General features: G+C 35.9%; 1 protein-coding gene across 1 annotated transcript in view; it reads left to right on the top strand.

Moving 5' to 3' along the window:
- Il1rapl2 (interleukin 1 receptor accessory protein like 2) overlaps window positions 1-23,358 on the top strand; it is a 1,222,115-nt gene that overhangs the window by 697,994 nt on the left and 500,763 nt on the right. Inside the window, exon 5 of the mRNA XM_052736534.1 lies at window positions 1,302-1,455. Within this exon, the coding sequence (XP_052592494.1) occupies window positions 1,302-1,455 (154 nt within the window). The remainder of the gene's footprint in view (window positions 1-1,301; window positions 1,456-23,358) is intronic.

Genomic DNA, 23,358 nt, shown 5'->3' on the forward strand with positions numbered 1-23,358 from the left:
CTAACAGGAAGAAAAAGTTATAGTGAAAAACTAATAAATGGGTACTTGCTCTCAAAAATAATTTATAAACATTTACAGACATTCACAGCTGGGGATTGAGAGTCAACACAGATTCCAAGGTTTTGTGAGTGCTTGAAATATGTATACGGAATGTAGGGGTAAAGAAGAGTAGATGCAGATGTTACATTCACCATAGTGGATAAAATGAAAAAGTACTTTCAACTATTGTCCACATAATCTGCTCTGTAATCCATTTTATTATTGTCTCAACTGACAGACTCAGAATCTAGATGACAAAATAATTTTATCTTAACTGTTCAGTATTCCCTTATAGCTACTTGCTATTCTTCCACTGATGTTTGTACAATGTCTGGCTGGTTGAAAATTTCCAGTTGGCAATAGAGAGACTTGGGACAATATGTAAAGTTGTTTGAGAAAATTCCCAAACTAAAGCTTCCTGCCTGAACAGTCTTTTACACTTGGTTGCCACATACTTGTCCCTCACGGGGGAAGTATTATACATTCCTTTCTTGAGAAGTCCAAAGTAGTAGCAAAACTGCCCCACTTTCCCATCAGAAGAAAATAAGAATTTGCTCCAAAATATTTTTTTCTCTCATCACGTATCAATAAACTCACAAAGTAAGTAGTTGATTTCTCTATGCTGTTACTATTACAAAGTGCATCCTCATTTCATTTGCTGTGTATCTTAGATTCCCTCCTCTCACTTATGACCACAAGGAAGGAAATTTTGAGATATCAATATTAAGGTTTTTGTTTGTTTATTTTGGATTTTTTTTACAACACAAAATATTTAATGAAATACTTATAAACTTCACTACTAATGTAAAAGCCTGTTATAAACAGTCAGTGAAGCTTCACATTCCCATCAAGTTATGGTACATGGCCAAATGAAACATAATCCCTGAAGACTCTTAGGAAAAATACATATCAGTTAAAAAAAACAGGGCATTAAAATAATATTTAGCAACTTTTAATGTTACTCTATGTAACTCTTGCAATTTGGGAGCTTGTATGGTTTTCTGTTTTTGCTTAATACCTTTGAACTCCTCTTGCTTTTGGAGTCAGGCTTTTAAAATAGCTCTTGGTGTTGTAACTAATGATATTTGAACTGGACTCAATAATATGCATTTATGATATTGCCTGGACATTGTTTAAAGTTCTTAGTTTCACATTTGGAAGACTATGTGGAAAAATACAACAATGCATTTTACCTTGCCAATTCTAAGATTTAGCAGTGCGAATATTCATTTTTCACTAACTTACAAATATTTTCCCTGCAGGAATGCAAGCCAAAAATGTGGAGAAGCATCATAATACAAAAAGGAAATGCTCTTCTCATTCAGGAAGTTCAAGAAGAAGATGGTGGAAACTACACATGTGAACTTAAATATGAAGGAAAACTTGTAAGACGAACAACAGAACTGAAAGTTACAGGTAGGAGCTGGTTCTACCAAAGTGTGACAAATGTAATTTAAGTTTTGTTCAAAGAGATAACTTCCCATGAATTTAGAATTGGCAGCAAATCCAGCTGTTGGAAATATCACTATTAATAAGTTGCACTGAACTAAAGATATATGTGGAACATATGTGATTAGAAGTCAAGAGCTCTTTGGCTGCCTGTGTGTTCTCTGCTATTATGGATCACTTTTAATTCTTCAGCCTGCCACTGATAGTGTAGAACTCTGAAGTGATATGCTGGAACCATTCTCAGTTGTCACCTTAATTCATGTGTAGAATCCCCATGTAGGTGAAAGCTGCCTTTAAATTGGGGTTCTGTTGGGATTTTGAAATGAAATCTGTTGAATTGCATTTGCACACAATTATTTATAAATTGGGATTCTTAGATAGAGGAACTCCAAGTAAAAATAAGAACAAATAAGTAGGAGTCTATAGGAGTATAAGACACAAACTCAGAATATTCTTACCTGATAGATATTTAGTAATTAATTTTCAGCAACATAGGATGGAATCTAAAACTGTGATAATATTTCTCACAATAGATGTAGCATACTCTAAGAGATGGTGTGACAGAAACTCCCTTTTCTTTATTCATCTGCAAACCTTGGTTAATTTACCTGTTCGATGACCCTTACCTAAAATTCTTGGGACCAGAAGTGACTTATAGTTCAGGTTTTTTTTAAAATTTTGGATAATAAAAAAAATAGTAATTTTTTTAAAATTTTGGATATAAATAATGAAACAGCTTGGAGATGAGACTTGAGTATAAATGTAAAATGTATTTATGTTATATAAATATATTTATGTTATATATATTATTACTTATTTTAAATAAATATATCTATGTTATATAAATATGAATATAGATAACCTGTAGGTAATTTTAGACAGTATTTTCTTATGATCCATTACATATCAGGTGTGGACGTTTTTGTGTCATCAATTTGCCACTCAATAAGTTTTGGATTTTGTACCATTGAGGACTTGGCATTCAGAATTTGCATTAATTGACTTAAATGTAGTGTATTACCTATTTAATTATCAAATGTTGGTATCATCCAGTTGACTAATTATGACATACCCTGGCTAATGTTATTTTTCATCAACTACTTTTGTTTTTCTCTGCCTGATCTTTTAAGGATAGTATTAAAATCAGATAACTTGATAGTTTCTAAATTCAGACATATAACTCATATGTTCAGGTAAATTTTTGATCCCTAAGATTCAATTTACTAGTTCACATTCTATCTTAATTAATGACTGTTTTATTTCTTAGATTCAGTTTGCAGAGCACCTTCTGTGAAAGCTTAAATAATTCTTTGGATTAGGATTGTATGTTCTTTCTCTGTGTGAGTTTTCAAAGTAACTACCATGTTAGAATAATCCTAAGTAGCAAAGATCTGTTTTTGATTAGTTTCTGAATTCTTCAATGTGAATTAAGCTTCCATGACACATTCATGGCAGAAAATTCAATTGCAGACATATCATTAATAAGTGACCTGACCATACACAAGGCATGGTCACTTTGACCATAACCACAGATTCTTATCAGAGTCATACTAACTCTTGTGTTTGGTAATTATTAAACTTTATGACATGATAGTATTTGGCTTAGTTCTAAGCTGAACTATAATAAACCAAGCACCAAGCCTCCTTTACAGTCTCATCTAATGGATTTTGCTGAGAACAATTTGTGTCTTTACTTTCATTCCAGATCCTGGAAAAACACAGCTAGTGTTGCTTATTTTGTACATTTATATCACTTTAATTTACATGTGCCAAAGTTTTGAATAATTAAACAATGGGTCTAATATTTCATTAGTAACCATGCATAGGTTCTCAAAAGTTAATGTATATCAGGATCATGTGGAAGAACCCAGGAAAGGTAAATATGAGAGTCTTTAAATCCAGATTTCTAGACTCGTCCACAAGATTTTAACTTAGTACATCAGTAGCACAATTTGCCTTTTTGTTGAGGCAATTCTGTTTCACACTTTTCAAGGAGCAAAGATGCTTTGAAACACACAGGAAGAGAGAATGGTGGTTAAAATAAAGGTCAAAGTAGGTCTGATTTCCTTGTGAGAATGTTATAGTTCACATACATAGTACAAATACATTCTCACAGGTCCCAAATCACTTCCTTTCAACTCCTAAAAGTGATCATGACAATTCAGGTGGTTGGTTACCAAGGGAAACATGGCAAGGGAGTGTGTGGACAAAGCAACCCCAATCAATAAAAGCAGTTATTTATTCACTTAAAAATTTACTATGTGCAACAGATCAAAAAATGAGCTGAGAGCCAGAAAAATCATTGAGAATTTCTTTCACTATTATTTCTGGTCAGTAAGAAATAATCAGTCATATGAGAAAATAGAAATATTCATATTTACTTAAAGAGTTTAAATGTTATTTTTAATGTAGAAACAAAATGGCTTCTAGATATAGAAGCTCAAGTTACTATATAGAAGCTGATTCTTTTTTGTAGTATTATTTACTTTGTACATTCAGTGTTATGAGAGTAATTACAATGATTTTGTTCTCATCATTTAAAATCCAAGTCTGGCATCACATTAAATACTACTCATACTTGTTTAGAATCTAGTAGCACAAAGACATGGGAAAGCAATTTTAATATGGAAATAATAGTATTTGTTAATTATAAAATCATGTAGATTAAGGTAAGATGGTGTGTTGCAAGTATACGTGTTTTATAAAATTATCATTTTTAAAAGGCTGTTTTCTAACTATTGTTTTTAAATTCATGAATCTAAGAAACATGTCTTCAATAAAACAAATGTTAAGTGCTGGCTAATTTAAGTAGATCAAGTTAAAAAAGGTCCCAATATTAAAAAATGATAAGTTAGAAAGTTAACCTTTGATAATGAAATGATTTCCTATATGAAACATTTTCAATAATATTTCCTCAAATAGCTTTCTATTGTATCAAAATGGGATTTGTCTTAAATGCATCTCCCTGCAACACATTTATTATATAAATAACAGCATAGTTATAGAACATTATTATAAATTTCTTTTTATTTCCTTTGAAAGTGCATATGAATAAGTAATAAGACAGAACAGAAAATATACACAATTGCAAGTTTAGGTCATTTGCTCAATATGCCTACAGCTAATAGTTTTATTTCCCATAGCATATTTTAGGTGGCTGTTTGCTGTTTTGTAGCATTTTCCCTTTATTCTCACATTGAATTTGTGCAGAGGACTAGATGAGACAGGAGATTTGGTTCTTCGAGGGTGAAAATGCAGATCCGGTGATAATGGAAGAAATAGGGAAGGAATGAGAGAAGATGAACAAGATAATGGAATGGGGTCCCTGGGGTGAGAAGAGGTCTGCCTTAAGAAGGTTTAAGAGAGACATAAATTACTGAAAGTTCTAAAAAATGAACAAAAGGAGAAATCCAACATGAATTCATTTCTTCAGCTGGTGAATCATTCATAAACAAATTCTTTTGTGCAGCCTTTTAGAAATGAGCATTAGCCATTTAGGAAACAAACCCTACTAACTGGTTCTCTGCTGAATATGCAAATAATAAATACAGGGAAAAGTAGTTGGATGACTGAATCCAAGCAAGAATTAACCCCCCAATCAATTCTCAAATGCTTCTAGGATTCAGACAATTCATATATATGAGTGACGTAGACCGTGTCCCAGGCAATAGGGAGTAGTAAATTGTAGCATCCTGTCATTGCTCACTGCTGTCAAATGAGAGCAGGGTTCACTATTGCTAGGTTCTGTGAAGTTTTTTTTTTTTAAAGAAATGATGGAAGTCTATATTTTTATGTGAAACTCCTAGATTGCAATGCACTCCATGGAGCACATAAACCATGACTGTGGTCTAAATTGCATTTAGTAATTGTTCATTTATGTTCTTGCCTTAAGCAATTTTGTCCAGTAGGACTTGGTTTTGTTTCATTTTGTTTTAGAAATGGTCTCACTTATGTAGCCCTAGCTGGCATGGAACATGCTATGTAGATTATGCTGACTTTAATCTTACAGAGATCCCCCTATCTTTTCCTCCAGAGTGCTAAGATCAAAGGAGTGTTGTACCATATCTGGTGTGCTCAGTATTTTAAACAAGCCACTATCTGGTTGGTTCAGAATTTATTTCCATCTCTAGTAGTGAATGGGGGGAAGGTTTTAAATCCTAGAGAGTGTTGGAAAGAATGCAATAGGCAAGCCGAGAATAGTGCTCAGTAACTACCCCAGTCATGGCATCCAATAGACTGGTCAATCCAACTGGAGAGAGAAATACTGACAAATTGATCACCTTATAGAGAAGAGTGTTTTAGATGATGATGCATGTTGGTGTCAAGTGATACAGATGAATGGAAAGCCCTGGGGATAAAATATCTACCTTAGATGTACCCTGAAGCAGTGTGATGAGAAACAAATCATTGGCATTTGTTCTCTCTCCTTCACGTCCTCTCTGAGCAGCCAGTTGACACTGACGGTGTGTCCTCATTTTGACACAAAATGGATCTCATTTGTACCTTTTCTGTGACTTCATTGGGAAGGACCTTAGCAGGCAATAGTTCTTGGCTGCATTAAAGGAACTTGCACATGACTGACTGTTCTTTTGCACAGTTGCAGGGCCAGAAATCTTAGGAGCCAAACTGGCCTGTACCAGCTCCACTGCCTTTCCCCTTAACCCTCCCTCTCCTTTCTGAGTAATGCTAGCCTTTTATTGGCCACAGCACACTCTGGATGGCGTTGCACTGCCTTAGGCTCTTTTGAAAGTGCTCTGGTGTTCTGTCTCATTTCTACCCCAGCTCCTCCGATCCTGGCTTTGTGCTGCCATTACTCTAGTACCTCAGTGACTTTAGCAGTTTGTGCCTGATAAGAACCAGAAACGTTTTCCTTCTCAACCAGCATATTTGCAGGTTAACAGGTATTTCAATACTGTAACTCACAGGCATGACTAATGGTGGGAAATTCTGGCAATTCTTCAGGCCTGTGGGAGCCTTTTTCAGACTGTCACAATCCCTTGCCTGCAGGTGGCCACTTGTTCCCCCTAGAAACAAGGTCAACCCTATTGCTGACCTTGAGGGACTAGGGAAAAATAGCCTGCTTAGAATTATGGAAAGGGGGCTTTGGGTGTCAGGATAAAGAGTGATTTTTCCCTTTTCTTCTTCATCGCTCTTATTGTATCTCTCTATTCTCTCCATATTTCCTTCACTCTGTTCTAACCTATGACATGAGACTATCTATTAACCCTGATGGTGACAACCAGGGTCAAAGAGATCACCAGTTTCTGTCCTCAGCAAACATTTATATCATGTTTCTACGCCCTGCAGGGAGATAAATGAACACTGTTAACTATCCCATCAGCAGAAAAGCAGGTTTGCTTCTCTCTAAACCAAGAGGCTGTGAGCATATTCATTCCTGTGAGCTGATTTCACAAGCAGCTATGCAGGATCACAGCTTAGAGGTGGAGTGAACGTGTTAGAGAACAGGACAGCAGGATCTGGCAAATGTCCCTAATCCTTGACAGTTCAGCTCTATTGGAAGTCCTCTAGCACCAAAGGTTTTCAATGATTCTCTTGGCTGGCTTCTCTGACATCAAGTAAGGGTTAGAGGAAGGTTTCTAAGAGAAGGTTTGCATTTTCATTCCTAGGTGTGTAGACCGTGATAGCCACAGAAATAGATTTTCTTAGGTCCGTTGGGTTTGTCTGTAAAAGTTTCATCTACCTTGTTTTGCCTAACTTGAAAGCATTAGTTTGCACAAGCAGAAAAAAGTCTATAAAGTGACCCTCTGTAAAGCAGAAAGCTGGGGGGTTATGTGGAAGGAGACTGGCCATGAACCAGATCTGGTAGAGTGGAGGAGTTACTCAGAGAACTCCCATTAATGGGGTCAGACATTATACATCACATGTATTCAGAGCTCACAACAACCTTTTTGCATTGGTGAAATTTTTCTCTAGTTTAACAATGGAAATGAGGAGTTAAGAGAGGGTGAGCTACTTGTCTATGATAACATACCTTGTAAGCAGTGGAGCTAGGATTCCATTCCACATCTGTTTAGAATGTTGCTCTTTAAGTACTCTCTTGTAAGCCACCTAGAGAGCTCCTGAACATAACTGTGTTAAGTAAATGTCACTAACTGTTTGCCTCCCTCCTTTTCTGCCTGCTCCATGCTCTCCATGCTCTTTGCTGATGTACATTTTGTACTTTTGTAATTTGTGAGGCCTCCACAGACTTGTCTATATTTACCTGTTTCTTTCTCCTAAAAGCAGATTTTCATGAGTCTGTCTGATGATAATTTATAATTATCTTAGAGTTCCCCTTTGTTTAGATTTGTCTTTGCAATTACTTTAAAATCCTCTAAAATTCACTGCTCTCTAGAGAGTCACCATAACACTTAGATACAACATATAATTATGGATCTACGCAGATTGCTACGTGCTTTTTTTTTTTTACTATGTGCTTTTGTGTACATGAGCTCATCATAAAAAAGAACATCTAAGGTATGTTATGTTGCTTTTAATTTATAGACATAGCAATTGAAATTTGGAGAATAAATTTTCTCAGTGTTCCATAGCAACTAAATGATGACTTTGCACTAAAAACTCAGATAGTTGTGGTTTTCACACAGCCTGAGCCCCTTCTAATACTCGATGCTTAGAACTACCTAGAGCTCATGATAATATGATCTGATTTGACTAGAACGGGTGCTCTTATAAGGAGAAAGAGAAATCCATATGTCAAGCAAAATATCTAGAGGAAATACTTTTAAACACACACATACACACACACACACACACACACACACACACACACACACAGAGGTAACTTTTAACTTTATAAAACAAAGGATTTGCCTGTAATAAAAGACCAGTAGATGGATATATAAATATACATACGCACACACACACACACACACACACACGTGTGTGTGTGCACATGCAATGTGATATAAGATATATATGATATGTGTTATATATATTGAATATAATAATATAACATAAATAAAATAATATAAATATATATTAACCTTGATTTGCTCCATGATCCCTGTTTCAGAACCTAGAAACTATGATCCAAACAGAGAATCTAATAGTAGTTGTGTCAGTTTGAAAGAATCAGTTTACTTTGTTGAAATTCAGGATTTTATCTTTTATTGAAAATGCTAATATTTTTTGTCATGTTAATATGGATAAAATAATATGGGAAATGCAGACAATTGTGTTTGGGGTTTAACAGGTAGCTTACAGAGACATTCTTAAAATTACTATTACCATTTCTGGAAAGCTTGAAAAGGTGACTTTGTTACAATATTACCACAGGAAAGGGGTCCAACAAATAGTCTAATACAAATGATTATTATTATTACAGTGCTTCAGTTACAGGAGATACATTTTGAAAACAAAGAAGTTAACTAGGGGCCATGCAAAACTCAAGCAAACTGCTACATAAGTAAGTGTTTAGAACCAAACTATTTCATCCAAGGAGACGCAATCATGTGAAATAATTTGTCAATTAATATGGTCTGAGAAAATACTGTTGTCCGTAGAAATGAGTTTTTGCAGCCAGCAAGGACATTTTAATGATGTGTGAGCCAAGAGCAAAGGCTGCTGAAAGAAAGCTGAGGTGGAAATTAGTCCCGAGGACGAGCATGCTGAGGAGACAGGCCCTTTCCTATCTAGTAGTTAGTTCCTTATGTCATTATGATCCATCCCTAGTGGTTTATAAAGGCAGTTAAATGTCCTCTTTTGGCTGTCAAATAGGAAGATAATCCATCAGTTTGAATCTATAAATCATTTCTTTGTACCAAGAGTACTTTACAGCTGAAGTTCTCTTTGATTTGGCACCATGTTCCAGTGGGGATCTGGAGGAGCAGCTGGCAACTGCCAGATGCAGTAGTGATGAGCTGTATGGACACAGACTGGTAAGGAAAGAAAGCTGATTCCTTTCTGGGCCCCACCACTTTGATCTTCTTACCTAGTTCAGGCTTCTACTTGTGTGTCTGGAATATAGTAGTCATTTAGTTTGTTTTGATCTTTTACACCAGAGCTTATCTATACTATGCGATAGCTCTACCTCCGTTGTGGTAACAGACAGAACAGCAATAATATTAATATTCACTTGTGTTTGCATCAGCTCCCTGAGTGATTTGCCCATTTGCAATGGTTAAGATGCCATATACTCAGCATTAACCCTGCTATAATAATTGTATGAGAAATAAATTTATTTTTTTTTACTTTTTGTGGTAAAAAAAATACATTTTACTGGGATAAGAATGTAGTTCAGTTGGTAGAATATTTGCCTAGCATGCCCAGTGTTCTGAGTTTAATTTCCCGTACTAGATAAACCAGGCATAGTGACACAGGCCTATAATCCCAGCACTTGGGCTCATCTTTACCTACATAGCAAGTTTGAGGCTAGCTTGGGATGTATGAAACCTTATTCCCAAAAAGACATTTAAAATCACATTTGTTGGTATTTTTATTTGTATATTATATTAATAAAATTATTTTTATGATTCTATTGAACTTAGCTCCTGACTAGTACTTACATAAAGAACAAAGGGAAAAGGACATTTGAGAGCAAGTGAATAAATATTTATTGTTTAATGTTGCAATTATTAAAGTACTGCATTTAATATTCTTTGTGTATATGTGTCTGTAGTATGCATGCATGTTTGTATACATGTTTACATGTGTGTGTTTGTGTACTCAAGTGGAACCTCACAATTGTCTTTCTCAATCACTGTCTGCTTTATTTCTCAAGGCAGGGTTTACCCATGAACCTGAAGATCTCCCCTCCCAGTGAGTCTAGACAGCCATTTGGCCCTGGAGTTCACTTGTTTCTACCTCCAGAGTGTTGGGATTACAGGTGACTGCTCCACCTGCCACGCTATTTTTTAACATGGGTTCTGGGAATCTAAAATATACTCCTGGGCTTCTATAGATAATGCTATAGTGCTTGCCTCACATGCCAGGACTTGAGTTTCCCATTCCCAGGAACCCACTAAAAAAGGAAAATAGTGGACTGTGTTTGGGGAACTATTTACTTGAAGTACAATATTATATAACTTGAATTTTGAATTGTGTGAAAAGGTCATCTAGGTGAAGAGCAAGAGAAATATTTCAGAGCAATGGCATATGTTGATAGAGGTTTGAACTAAAGGCATATGAATAGATACACAAAAATTACAAATTGAAAAGATTTTACAGATTTAGAAATGACTACACTTTCTCACGATGATTCATGTTTCCTTTTTAAAAAAATTTAGTAATAAGATGGACAACAGTAGGTTTTGCTGAAATGAGGAAGACTGGGAGAAGCCAGATTTTGTGGAGAATTTCAAGAATTCTGCATTAGCCTGTTTTGTTTGAGATACCTACTAGATATTTTCTAGAGAGCGTTGAGAAGACAGTTAGATATATGAGTCTGGCATTCAGGGAAAAATGTGGACTGGAGATATAAATTTTGCAGTTGTCTGCATGGTGTATAGGGCAGGATACAATGAAGTACTAAATTGTATGGGACAACTGATGATTGCTATAGGAGATCAATGCAAACTGCAGCTCCTGGGCCCTATGTTACAGATCTTTGTTTGAATCATGACAGTGTGAGAAAGCCATTCGTCATGATTTTTCCAAAGCTCATCAAATTGCTAAATATCAAGCATGATGTTTGTACCTGCATTTTGCTGATATGTGGGGTAACTCTCTGTATTTAGCTGACATTTGAATCTTTAGAGCTAGAGAAATATAGCTTAGTTCATGCTAAAGCTGGGGACCTATTAGTTACCATAAAGACATCATTTTTAGTCTTTGCCATCCCCTGAACAGTACAGCCTCCATCTTATAGGTAAAGAAAACTCATATTGGAGAGGTTCTACAACTTACCTAATGCCACACAGCAAGTAAAATGGGACTTAATTTTAGCTCCACATTGAAGACAATTGACTCAGTGTTTCCCTTGGAATTCTATCACCATCATAGGTCTTTTACATTGTAATAAAAAAAATCAAGATGTGAAAATATGCTGCTGCATATGCTAGCTTTGAATAAAAGCCTACTGGACAGGACTGTTTTATGGTTCCCGTCATTCTCTTTTTGTTACTAAATTATTCAATCCTTGCTGACTACTTGCTTGAACTAGTAGCTGCTGCTATCAAAACCTTTGTATTCCCTACCAAGAGGAGGGCGTCTCCCTAAATGCTATATAATGAAAGAATTGTAAATCCTGGTGCATAATTGGTTCATAAGAAATGTCTACTGTTATATATTTTTTTTCATTTCATTCATTGACAGATTACAAAAGTTGGTAAAGTAGGCTTTATTATTTTTTAGTGAAAACATCAAGTGTCAGTAAGATTAGGTACTTTTCTAGGACACACAGCTAAGGAGGGACTGAAATGGAATTTGAAGACTGATTTCTGATTCCTAAGATTGTGATTCTCATATTCTCATTTTAATGACTAAGTGAGGCCAGGGGGCTATGTTAGAAGATATTGAGAGTCATTGTTAGAGGTAAACATGATAATGGAAGTACCTTAAACATAAGGAAGAACAGCTCCGGTCATTAACCCATTAGGAAACACATACCATAAAGTGTTATGATGTTGCTTCACTAGTAAAACAAATCCAGGTTTTGGACATCAGTGACCTGCTTCCTAACTCAGAGCTATTACAACTGTGAATAAGCCCTGCGACTTATGCTTATGTCTGTTTGAATCTAGAAGGCTTGCTTTCCTTTGTCCTTTTTTATTTGCACACATTTCCTCTTAAATTTTCTTAGTTTAAACTCACTACAAGGGAAATTTCCTCAGGATCTCTACTCTATCAAGGCTCTATGATACTTGATACTACATTGAGAATATGCAGGTATACCTAACCACAATAAGTGGCCCATTAAGTCTGACTTGTGGGAAGGATTAAGAAAGATGTTTGAGAGATAGTTAGTACCATTTTTGTACACTCTGAAGAAGAAAGTATAAGTTTGTCCTGCCTTATTATTTAAAGTTTCTTTTTTAAAACTAGTTAATTTATGCTTGCTTGGAATTGTAGCCACATACATTTAAAATGTTTGTGTGTGTGTGCATGTGTGATGTACTTTTACATGTATGTGTGTGCTGGTACACTAGTGCCATGGCACACATGTAGAGGTCATTAGTCCTCACCTTGGGGGTTAGTCCTCACCTTCCACCTCATTTTGAAGCAGCATCTCTGTGTTGTTTGCTGTCGCACTGCATATGCTGGGCTATCTGGCTTGGGGTCCCTTGTCTCTGCCTCACAGCTCATGTCAGGGGCACTGGAATGACAAGCTTGACTTTACATCAATTCTTAGGATTTTGACTCAGGACACTTGCAGGGCAAACACTATGTCCACTGAGCCCACTCCTCAGTTCCAGACTTTTTATTTGATCTGTGACACGTGAAAGCTATGAAGTAGTTTCAAGAGTGGAAAATAACTCATAAATACCTAGAGGAGCATGTGATGGTCTGAGCTACTCATTCCATAAATGAGATAACAAGTGCAGATGCCACCTGGCAGCAGGTAATATGTGACTCTTTCCAAGGCAGTGCCACTTTCTCCCATTTCCTACCACTTCATGATATCTTTCTAATCTCGTTCAGAGTATTGCCTCAGAGGCTTTTTATATGCCAAACTTAATCAATGTCTTCATTATAATTGAAATGTTTAAGTCAAATTAATGTAAAGCCTTCAGAGAGTTCTGCTGATCTAATTTATAAAAGTCATTCAGGCAAAACTGTGGAGGTATATGAGGTTTTTGATATTTTCTAGAAGTTATTAGCTTATGTTCTTCAATACATCTCAGAATTTATATCAAAGGAGGACAATTTTCAAACTAACCTTAGCAGGCTCCCTATTTATCCTCTTTTGATTAGTTCATAAATCAATTTTCTAATCCAAAATGTTTTCTTCCTCAAAAGCTGCAGTTTTCCTTTGCATTTATAAGGACTACAAGATCATGTCACAAACTCTTTTATGAACATTAAAGTTGATTAGTAGGGAAAGAATAAAGACCATTAGTAGGGAGAGAGACTGAAGCAGAACTGAAAAACCACAAGTATGAGAAAATGCAAGGATCACAGTAGTTAAAGAAATAATGATTTGATTTCAAACTTTTCTTACTGTTTACTTGCTGAGTAACCAAGGGTGGAATTTCTGAATCCATTTAATTTACACCTATTTAATTTACTTTTACACCTATTTGGATGTGTTTATCTTGTAGAGTTTCTGGGAGATTTTTGAGATGATAAGGTAGACTAAAAGCTATTTCTATCATTGACATTGCCTTTATTGTTTTTATTTACTATTCTTATAGTGGTCCTTCCATTAGTGTGAACCCTACAGCTACTGTTACCATTATTAATTTGCTGGGCAGGAGAGACAATGCCACCAGAAATAACGGTAAATGAAATCAGCTCAAAAGCAGGGAAAAAAAAAATCTTGAGACAGAGTAAGACAAATTGACAAAAAGCATACTAAATTCAGAAATCTCAAACAACCTACTAAACAAAAACCGTACCTTATTTGAGTATAGAAAATACATTTTTCTGAATGAAAGTGTTGGTAAAAACTAACCTTTCATTAAATTAGCCTGTAAGTTCCACCAGCGCAGAAAACCTATGTTCTCTCTTTGTATTATGACCACTTAAGCACTGAGCTTGACACTGAGTGAGAGCTTAGTAATTAATTGTTAAGTGAATTAAATGGGATCCCTGATGGTAAAAATGTGTATTACATAAGTGTTATTGTTTTTGTATACATACACTCATTCATTTGTTAAAGAAATACTTCAACACCTTCTGTATGATGAATTGTTCCAAGCCCAGGGAATATGTTGATAAACAAAAGCACACACTCTTTTCTCCATAAGAGCTTAAAATCTAATGGAGAAAATAATCATGCAAATATACATGAATATTTAATTATGAAAATGCTATGAAGGAAGGAAGTGCATGGACTAATATTACATATATTGAATTGTTTGACTTAATCATGGAGATTAAGGGAAACTTCAACAAGAAAGTTAAATGAGCAAAGACACAAAGGATAAGTGAGTATCAGGTAGAAAACATAAGCGAAGAAGGAGCTTTGAGTACAAAGGGATCATCAAATGCAAGTGTGCCCAGTGAACAGATTATGGTAAATATTGGCCTCTAAGATAAAGGCAACTGGAACTGGCTGACATAAAGTGAGTGAGTAAGGCACAAGAACAAGTTAATGGTGTAGTGGTGTTCAGGGAACAGATGGAACATTGCTATGCAATGACAAGCCATTAAATGGTTTTTAGGAAGGGTGTAGATGATTTTAATGTGGAGAATGATTTTGAAAAAAAGGCTAAATAGATGTACTTTTTCTAGCCTATGCTAGGAGTAATAGTAATTTTGAGTATTGTGGGAATCATGGCTATGGAGAGAAGTAAGTGGATTTGAGGGTTGATGGGGAAAAGTACATCATTAGTATTTTGTGATGTATTAGATATACATATGTGTTGTCTTGATTTATTTAATTTTCAGAAGTATATACACACATACACAAATAAGATGCATATATGGAAGTTGGAAGACAATTCTCAGGAGTTGGTTCTGTCCTGACAACTTGTAGGATCTGATTATCTCAGGTCCTCAGGTCTAGTAAGAATATTTCTACCTGCTGAGCCTTCTCACAGGCCCTTTATTCTCCTAAGTGATGCTTAGGGTTTTTTTTTCTTGTTCCAGTGTGTATGTTATGGTTATTTTAAGAGAGAGGACTAGGTATGACAAGATTCATTCACCAACAGATACTTTTATGTGCTATTATGTCCTAAGTATCATGCCAGATGTTGGAGAGTCAGCAAAGAATAAATTATGTTTTATATCAACAGGAAGCTCATAGTAATCTGGGAAAGAAAATATAGACTATTAATAGTCAATCTCAATATAATAGGAAACTATTTAGATAGGCATATGCTCATGGTACTGGAGAATCCAAAAGTAGGAAAATACCCTAGAAGATGGTCTGATATGAAGAGCAGAGGGACCATTGAAAAGAGAGAGGAGCTATTGTGGAGTTAGGTTTTAATAACCCATGCATTTGTAAAAACTGTCTGCTAGATGTTATGCATGTAAAAGTAAAACACATTTTTTTGTTTGTTTGTTTTTCCTTTTCATCTTCTGCTTAGTATAATGAGCAACTTGGCTGTGTATTGTGAAATATTAGTTTAAGATGTGTTAATTTCATTTATGCTGTGGAATATTTGTTTAATGATACAAAGATGTGTTGCATTCTTTAATGTTGTACTTGTTTAACTCTGGAAGGCTGTGTTACTTTGTCTGCCTAAAACACCTCATCAGTCTAATAAGGATCTGAATGGCCAACAGCAAGGCAGGAGAAAGGATGGGTGGGGCTGCCAGACAAAGAGAATAAATGGGAGGAGAGAGAAGGCAAAAGGAGAGAAGAGGGAGGAGTGAGAAAAGGTGAAAGAGAGAGGACATCAGGGGCCAGCCACCCAACTACACAACCAGCCATAGAGTGAGAAGGGAAGAAAGATATATAGTACAGAGAAAAGTAAAAGCCCAGAGGCAAAAGGGAAATGGAATAATTTAAGTTAAGAAAAGCTTCCTAGAATAAATTTCTGTGTATTCATCTGGAAGCTGGGTGGTGGTCCCCCAAAGAGTTAAAAAAAGCTAACTACTACAGTTTATTACATATGTTAGCGTCAAGAGGCAATTTCCAGTGTTACTTGATGATATCTCATCTTCTAGCAGAACAATTGCTGTGTTCAAAGGTTTCAAATATAATATACACAATGACCTAGAAAGCCTCATTGTTAAAGTGGTACTTAATAAGAACTTGACAGAAGTGAGGGAGTTAGCAATATTTGTATCTCAGGGATGATATTTCTGGATAGAAAGATGACAAATGCAAAAGCAATGGGTAGAAAGAAGACTTCAGATTACAAGGAACATCAAGAAAGCCAGAGTGGCCAAATGAGAAGTGAGAAAAAATTAGGAGATAGGATCAGAAAGATAATGAAGGTAGAATTACAGATCTTACAAGTATGTTTACTGTTGTAAGGATTCTGGCATTTACTCTTACTAGAAAACCATTGGCAAGTTTAGAGGAAATGTTTAAAATGATCTCCTCGATTTGTATGATTCTCATTGGATCTGGGATTGAAAATACACTGAAGAGAGTAAGGACTAGGGCAATTAGGAGGTATAGATGAATTTCTAAATGGTCTTATTAAATAAAAAACATGGAGCCAAATATAGGGGTAAAAGCCTTAGAGAGATCAGGGAAATAGGGAAAGCCACCACCCAACCTTATGTCATCAATTCTGCAACTTCCAAAGAGCGCAACTTCCTGTCAACCCAGGCTTATATGTCTTGCTGTTCTACCACTTGATTGGCTCTCTGTCTAGCTACATCACTTCCTCTTCCTGGGCAGCTCTGTCACTTCCTGTCTGTATAGGCCTCCAGAGCTCTATGGTTGGTACTGGGATTAAAGGTGTGTGTCACCATGCTTGGCTCTGTTCTCTAGTGTGGCCTTGAACACACAGAGAACCTGCCTGCTAAGTGATAGGATTAAGGGCATGTGCTCCCACTGCTTGACTTCTTTGTTTACTTAAAATGGCTTGTTATTTCCTCTGATCTTCAGGAAAACTTTATTTGTTAAAGCACAAATAAAATATCACTACAAGGAGGCTCTTTCTAAGTGGAATATGATGGCTGCTTGAACAAGAGAATCCTATTTACATTTTAAAGGTAGAACCAGTAGATATTTTGCTTCTGAAACATAAAAAATGAAATCTATTTTGATCACAAGAGATTGATTTGTTGCATATTCTGTAAAACACATGCAGATAAAGGAGAATGTTTTCTAGCTAACATTGTCATTGCCCACTGTTTGGCTTAGGAATTGCTTTCATAGATTTTATTTTCAATTTAATGCTGTACTATGAAGTGTCACTATAGATTAAAATTTTTAAGAACAAGTTACCATAAATCAATAACAGCAATTACATTGTATGCACAACAGTTTTTGAAACCTCTGATTTAACTAGAAAAAACAGTAATGAAACTAGCAGGTTATTAATATTTTCTTACAGGAAGTTTCAAATATGTAAACAGAATTTGTATTATTATCGTATTTAGATTTTTAAAAGTTAAGCTAGACCAAAATGGTCCCCCTTCTATTACTTCCTTTTTTAAATTTATTTTTATTTTTTATAACTTCTTTTATTTTTGCAATTATATAGTAATTAATAATTTCCCCATTTTCCTCTCTCCAAACCCCCTACATACTCCACCTTTTTTGCTTTCAAATTCATGACCCTTTTTTCATTAATTGTTGTTACATGCATATTATATATATGTATATATATATATATATATATGTAACAAAAATACACCTACACACATATATATTGCTAAATACAACCTGCTCAATCTGAATAATATTATTTATGTTTGTTTTCAGGGCTGACCATTTGGTACTGGATAACCAATTGGTGTGCTCTTCCCTGGGGAAAACTATTTCTCCCAGTCTCAGAATTCCTTAGTTGCCTATAATTCTTTTTGTAGGATTGAGGCCTTGCAGGCTCTCCCCTAGTAACATTAGCATGTCTATTGCTATTTTCCTAATATTTAGGCACACATGTTGGTGAGATTTTATGGATGTCATTTGATACTACTAGAAGACATAGTCTCATGGCAAACTCCCTAGTCCTCTGGCTCTTACAATCTTTCTTCCCCTTCTTCCACAATAAACCAACATATTTTTATATATTAAGCAAGGAATATGGGGGGTGAGTCACAAATGATTCTGAATATTTTGTCCTGTATAGCTAGAAGGACAGAGTAATTATGGAAATGAAGAAGACTAGACTTCAGTTGTTTCTTTTAGATAATGGTCTTTTAGGTCTTCTATGTAATGGTCATTCAGGCATCTTATATTTGAAATATTGAATATACAGTTGTGTATATGAATTCAAGGGAAAAGTCTACCAAGGAAAAACAGGAAGTGAACAACATATATAAGTACTAAGAAAAGTCCATAAGCTCAATTGAAAACTGTTAGAAATATCATGATGATTAGTTAACAAAATCTTTATCTTAAGGATGTTTCATGGCCCTATCCTACACTATTTTCCCAGATTCTTGCTCTTAAGACTATGTATCTCATCATTCTTTATCAAATTGCTAAGAGTTTGTTGTGTACTAGGTACTATCCTAGGTAATAAAATACAAATGCAAATAAGATGTTGTCTCTGTTTCTAGGGAATGTATGGTCTAGTAGAAAAATGAGTTGCATTACTAATCATAATGCTACTCATATTGTAGCACTGTGTACTATTGACACAGTAGAAACAAGTATAAAATATTACATAAAATTCGAATTTACCTTGGTTAGATGTAGTGAAAGGCTGGTAAAAGGTTTTTCAAAAAAGATGACTTTCGACAAAACCATTTCAGTGATGAGTTAAGATACATGAAAGATGAGCTTATCGAGAAATGTCACAAAGCTGAAGTATCTGTGCATTTACAAAACTGATTTCACTTTTTAGACAAATTAAGTTGAAGGAGACACAGAGAAAGAAACAAGGACCAGATATTTCAGAATCTTAGATGACATACTAAGGAGGTTGGATTTTTTTTTTTATTCTTTTTTTTTATTAATTTATTTTGCAATACAATTCAGTTCTACATATCAGCCACGGATTCCCTTGTTCTCCCCCCTCCCGTCCCCCTCACCTTCCCCCCAACCCCCCCCATTCCCATCTCCTCCAGGGCAAGGCCTTCCCCACAGACTGAGGTCAACCTGGTAGACTCAGTCCAGGTAGGTCTAGTCCCCTCCTCCCAGGCCGAGCCAAACAATCCTGCATAGGCCCCAGGTTTCAAACAGCCAACTCATGCAGTGAGCACAAGATCTGGTCCCACTGCCTGGGTGCCTCCCAAACAGATCAAGCCAATCAACTGTCTCATCCATTCAGAGGGCCTGATCCAGTGGGGACCCTCATGAAACAAGGATGACTTGTCTGCTACTCACATCACCAGGGAGGCTACCTGGAAAACAGGACCCCAAGAAAGACACAGGGATCACTCAATGACAGAGAAATGGAATGAGATCTACATGAACAGGAGGTTGGATTTTATCTTGGAGATGACTGGTTGTCATTGAAGTCTTTTGAGTCAAGTGATTTTCTTTTTAAGTTTAAAGAAGCTGATGGTTGCTGTGGGATGGTCTGTATGTCAAGTGTGTTAATGATTGGTCAATAAATAAATCACTGATTGGCCAGTGGCTAGGCAGGAAGTATAGGCAGGACAAGGAGGAAAATAAAGCTGGGAAGTAGAAGGCTGAGTGAGACACACTGCCAGCCACTACGAAGACAAACAGCATGTGAAGATGCCAGTAAGCCACGAGCCACATGATAAGGTATAGATTTATGGAAATGGATTAATTTAAGCTATAAGAACAGTTAGCAAGAAGTCTGCTATGGCCATACAGTTTGTAAGCAATATAAGTCTCTGTGTTTACTTGGTTGGGTTTGAGCGGCTGTGGGACTGGCGGATGATAAAGATTTGTCCTGACTGTGGGCCAGGCAGGAAAACTCTAGCTACAAATGACACCCAACGTGTTGGCAAGAGTTTTCACCTAAAACCTGAGAAAAGATTCTAAAACAGAGCTAAAAACAGATTCCTAATTGTCTCTCTCAAATGAGAGGCAGCTGTCGGTTTGAGCTACTGGCGGGTTCCTATGGCGGGAATGAGGCCTCTGCAAGTGGCACATTAAGCTGCGTGGTGGATTTAGCCTTTCCTAGTACAAAACACAAAAAGAGGTTTCTGGGCTACACGCTGCTTGGATAAAAGCATAGATCCACGATAGCTCCCAGAGCTGGCTGTAAACGCACCACCTCCAAGTTGGGAAGCTGAGGTGGGCAGAGCCAGCAGCCACAGCACCCTTTCAGTCTTAGAATGCTGCAGTTTAAAGCAATAGATTCACAATAAGACAGATTCAGATGTAATAGTTTACAATGTGTGTAAAATATATGTAGGCTTGAAAGAGACAAAAAGGTGATATGTACAGTTATATAAACAAATACATAGTTTTAAAAAATAAAGTCTTGGGCTGGAGAGATGGCTCAGAGGTTAAGAGCACTGACTGCTCTTCCAGAGGTCCTGAGTTCAATTCCCAGCAACCACATGGTGGCTCACAACCATCTATAATGAGATCTGGTGCCCTCTCCTGGTGTGCAGATATACATGCAGAGTACTTACACATAAAATATGAATAAATAAATGAATTTCTTTAAAAAAAATAAAGTCTTTAAAGAGACAGTAAAATTAATATAAAAAATAAGCCACGTGAAGATGAATATTACACAGAGAATCTGGATTGTGTTATCTTTGGGATTTTTAACTGCAGAAAAACATTTGATTGTAAAAGCTGTTGAGTTATGCAAAAATGTATATTTTAAAGGTACCTTGACTTCAAAATTTGGATATAAGGATATGTTTCTTTGGAAAAGAATCTCTGTTTTTGTTCCCACAGAAAGCCAAAGGCTATGGATTTGTTCCAGATTAAGATACATCAGGTTTGACCAGCCAAGACCCCCTGAAAGGTCTCTGATGACACCATGGCCCAGATGATCCAGAATCCAGAATGGTTTGAAGGCAACTGGCTCAGACAATACAGCCTCATGGACTATTCCATAATCCTAAAATTTTCTTTGTGTCCCCATAAGATACAGCACCCCCCTCCAGCAGGAAGTAGTAAGAGAAGCTACGCCTAAATTCCCAAATTATATATAATTTTACTTTGTTAAGGTTAAAACCTTCCTTTTTGAAAAAAATAGAAAAGGGGAAGTGCTGTGGGATGGTCTGTATGTCAAGTGTGTTACTGATTGGTCAATAAATAAATCACTGTTTGGTCAGTGGCCAGGCAGGAAGTATAGGCGGGACAAGGAGGAGAATAAAGCTGGGAAGTGGAAGGCTGAGTCAGAGACACACTGCCAGCCACCACGATGACAAACAGCATGTGAAGATGCCGGTAAGCCACAAGTCATGTGGCAAGGTATAGATTTATGGAAATGGATTAATTTAAGCTATAAGAACAGTTAGCAAGAAGCCTGCCATGGCCATACAGTTTTTTATGTTACTTGTAAGTAATATAAGTCTCTGTGTTTACTTGGTTGGGTCTGAGCGGCTGTGGGACTGGCGGGTGACAAAGATTTGTCCTGACTGTGGGCCAGGCAGGAAAACTCTAGCTACAGATGGTGCCAGAGTGAGAAGGGAAAAGAGAAACAAAACAAATACCTCCCAGTTTCTTATTTGATTGTGTGAATTGATGGTTTGATCAAAGCCCCTAGATCATTGATGATCCAGTTTTGAGATTGTCATAAGAATTATGAGTCTGTTGTTCAAACATGATTCAAGTTGAGTGTCTTGCCACTAGAAAAGTGAATCCTGAATACTTCATTAACAACTGATGGACTTGTGTTTTCCTTTAAGTGATTTCCATCCAAGTTTATAATATTTCACTTTACTAACAGTAGCATTTCATCTTTGCTAGGGCCGAAGTGGGTCAAGTGCTGGGACACATGGCTCTGAAGGACCATCAAATCAGTTCTGCAGCTGTACTCTTAGTCCTTCATAAAGGCCTCTTCTGCCTATTTAAAGCTTCCTGTAGGCTTGATCAAATTCCAAAGCATTTGAAATATAATAAATTATTACATTTTGTGCTGAATCGCTACTTGTCAATGCCTCTTACACAGAACAGGATGCTTAAGAACTGAGTTCACTGTGACCTTTATACAAAATTTTGTGCTTTTGTATTTTAAATGCTATTCTTACAGAATAGCTATATTAAAGATACATCTTTTCAATGATAAAAGGCATATCTATAGCTCTTAACTACTGACCATTAATTATTTGATGGAAAAGCAAGTAGAGTTAAACTTTAATGTGAAGAATTATGTTCAACTGAATAATAATTGTCTTCAAATAATCATAATGTGATATTGTCACAAAAGTCACCAGGAATATAAGCCCCAATTCTCAAAGGTAAGCTTTTTGTTCCAAGAAAAGTCATTACTGAACTAGCTTAGCTTTTATTAAGAAAATAAGGAGAAAACTCATGTGAAACTTGAGTTTTGAATTTAAAATCTTGAACCCAGTGACATATACAGACAGCAAAAAGAAGTGTACATTGAAATATATCCTTTGTTTTTTAACCAACCAGATACAGTAGGTTTTACATTTTCTTGTATAACCTTCCATAAACTTTCTATAGTATATAATTATACTTATCTCTAGAGGCCACAGGTACTTTTCATGGGATCCATAATTTTAAAACTATTTTGCTAGCAGTTAATGGTAATATTAACAAATACTGTATTTTGAATATTGAAGAATAATAAAATATGTCAACATATAGATGATATACCTGCCTCAGTGGAGCAGTATTTTCTAAGCAACCAATGAATATTGATACAAATAATGCACGAATAAATATTCATTCAAAGAGAAACATAGGCCAATAGATTTTAATGAGGCATGGTAAAAATAGTTAATTGTTATAATATCAGATTCCACACTTCAGCTAATTATTAAGACGTTATTACTCTACCTGGTGTTGTATCAAAGATCACCCACAATTTTTGAAATGGTTAAGAAAATTCTTGAATTTTCAACTACATATCTTGGGGCCATATTTTTCATATATTTCAAACAAAAATGCATTACAAAAGACTGATTGCAGAATCAAATATGAAAATTCATCTCTCCTATAACAAGCCAGGTATTAGACTTTTACTAGTGAAAAACCACAGCAATATTCTCATTGTCTGTTTTGCCTTTGAAAAGAAACTTTTTGCCCTTGAAAAATATATTCCTGGC

The sequence above is a fragment of the Peromyscus californicus genome, unplaced genomic scaffold (assembly GCF_007827085.1).
Source record: "Peromyscus californicus insignis strain IS unplaced genomic scaffold, ASM782708v3 Scaffold_10__1_contigs__length_136768540, whole genome shotgun sequence".
NCBI lineage: Eukaryota > Metazoa > Chordata > Mammalia > Rodentia > Cricetidae > Peromyscus > Peromyscus californicus.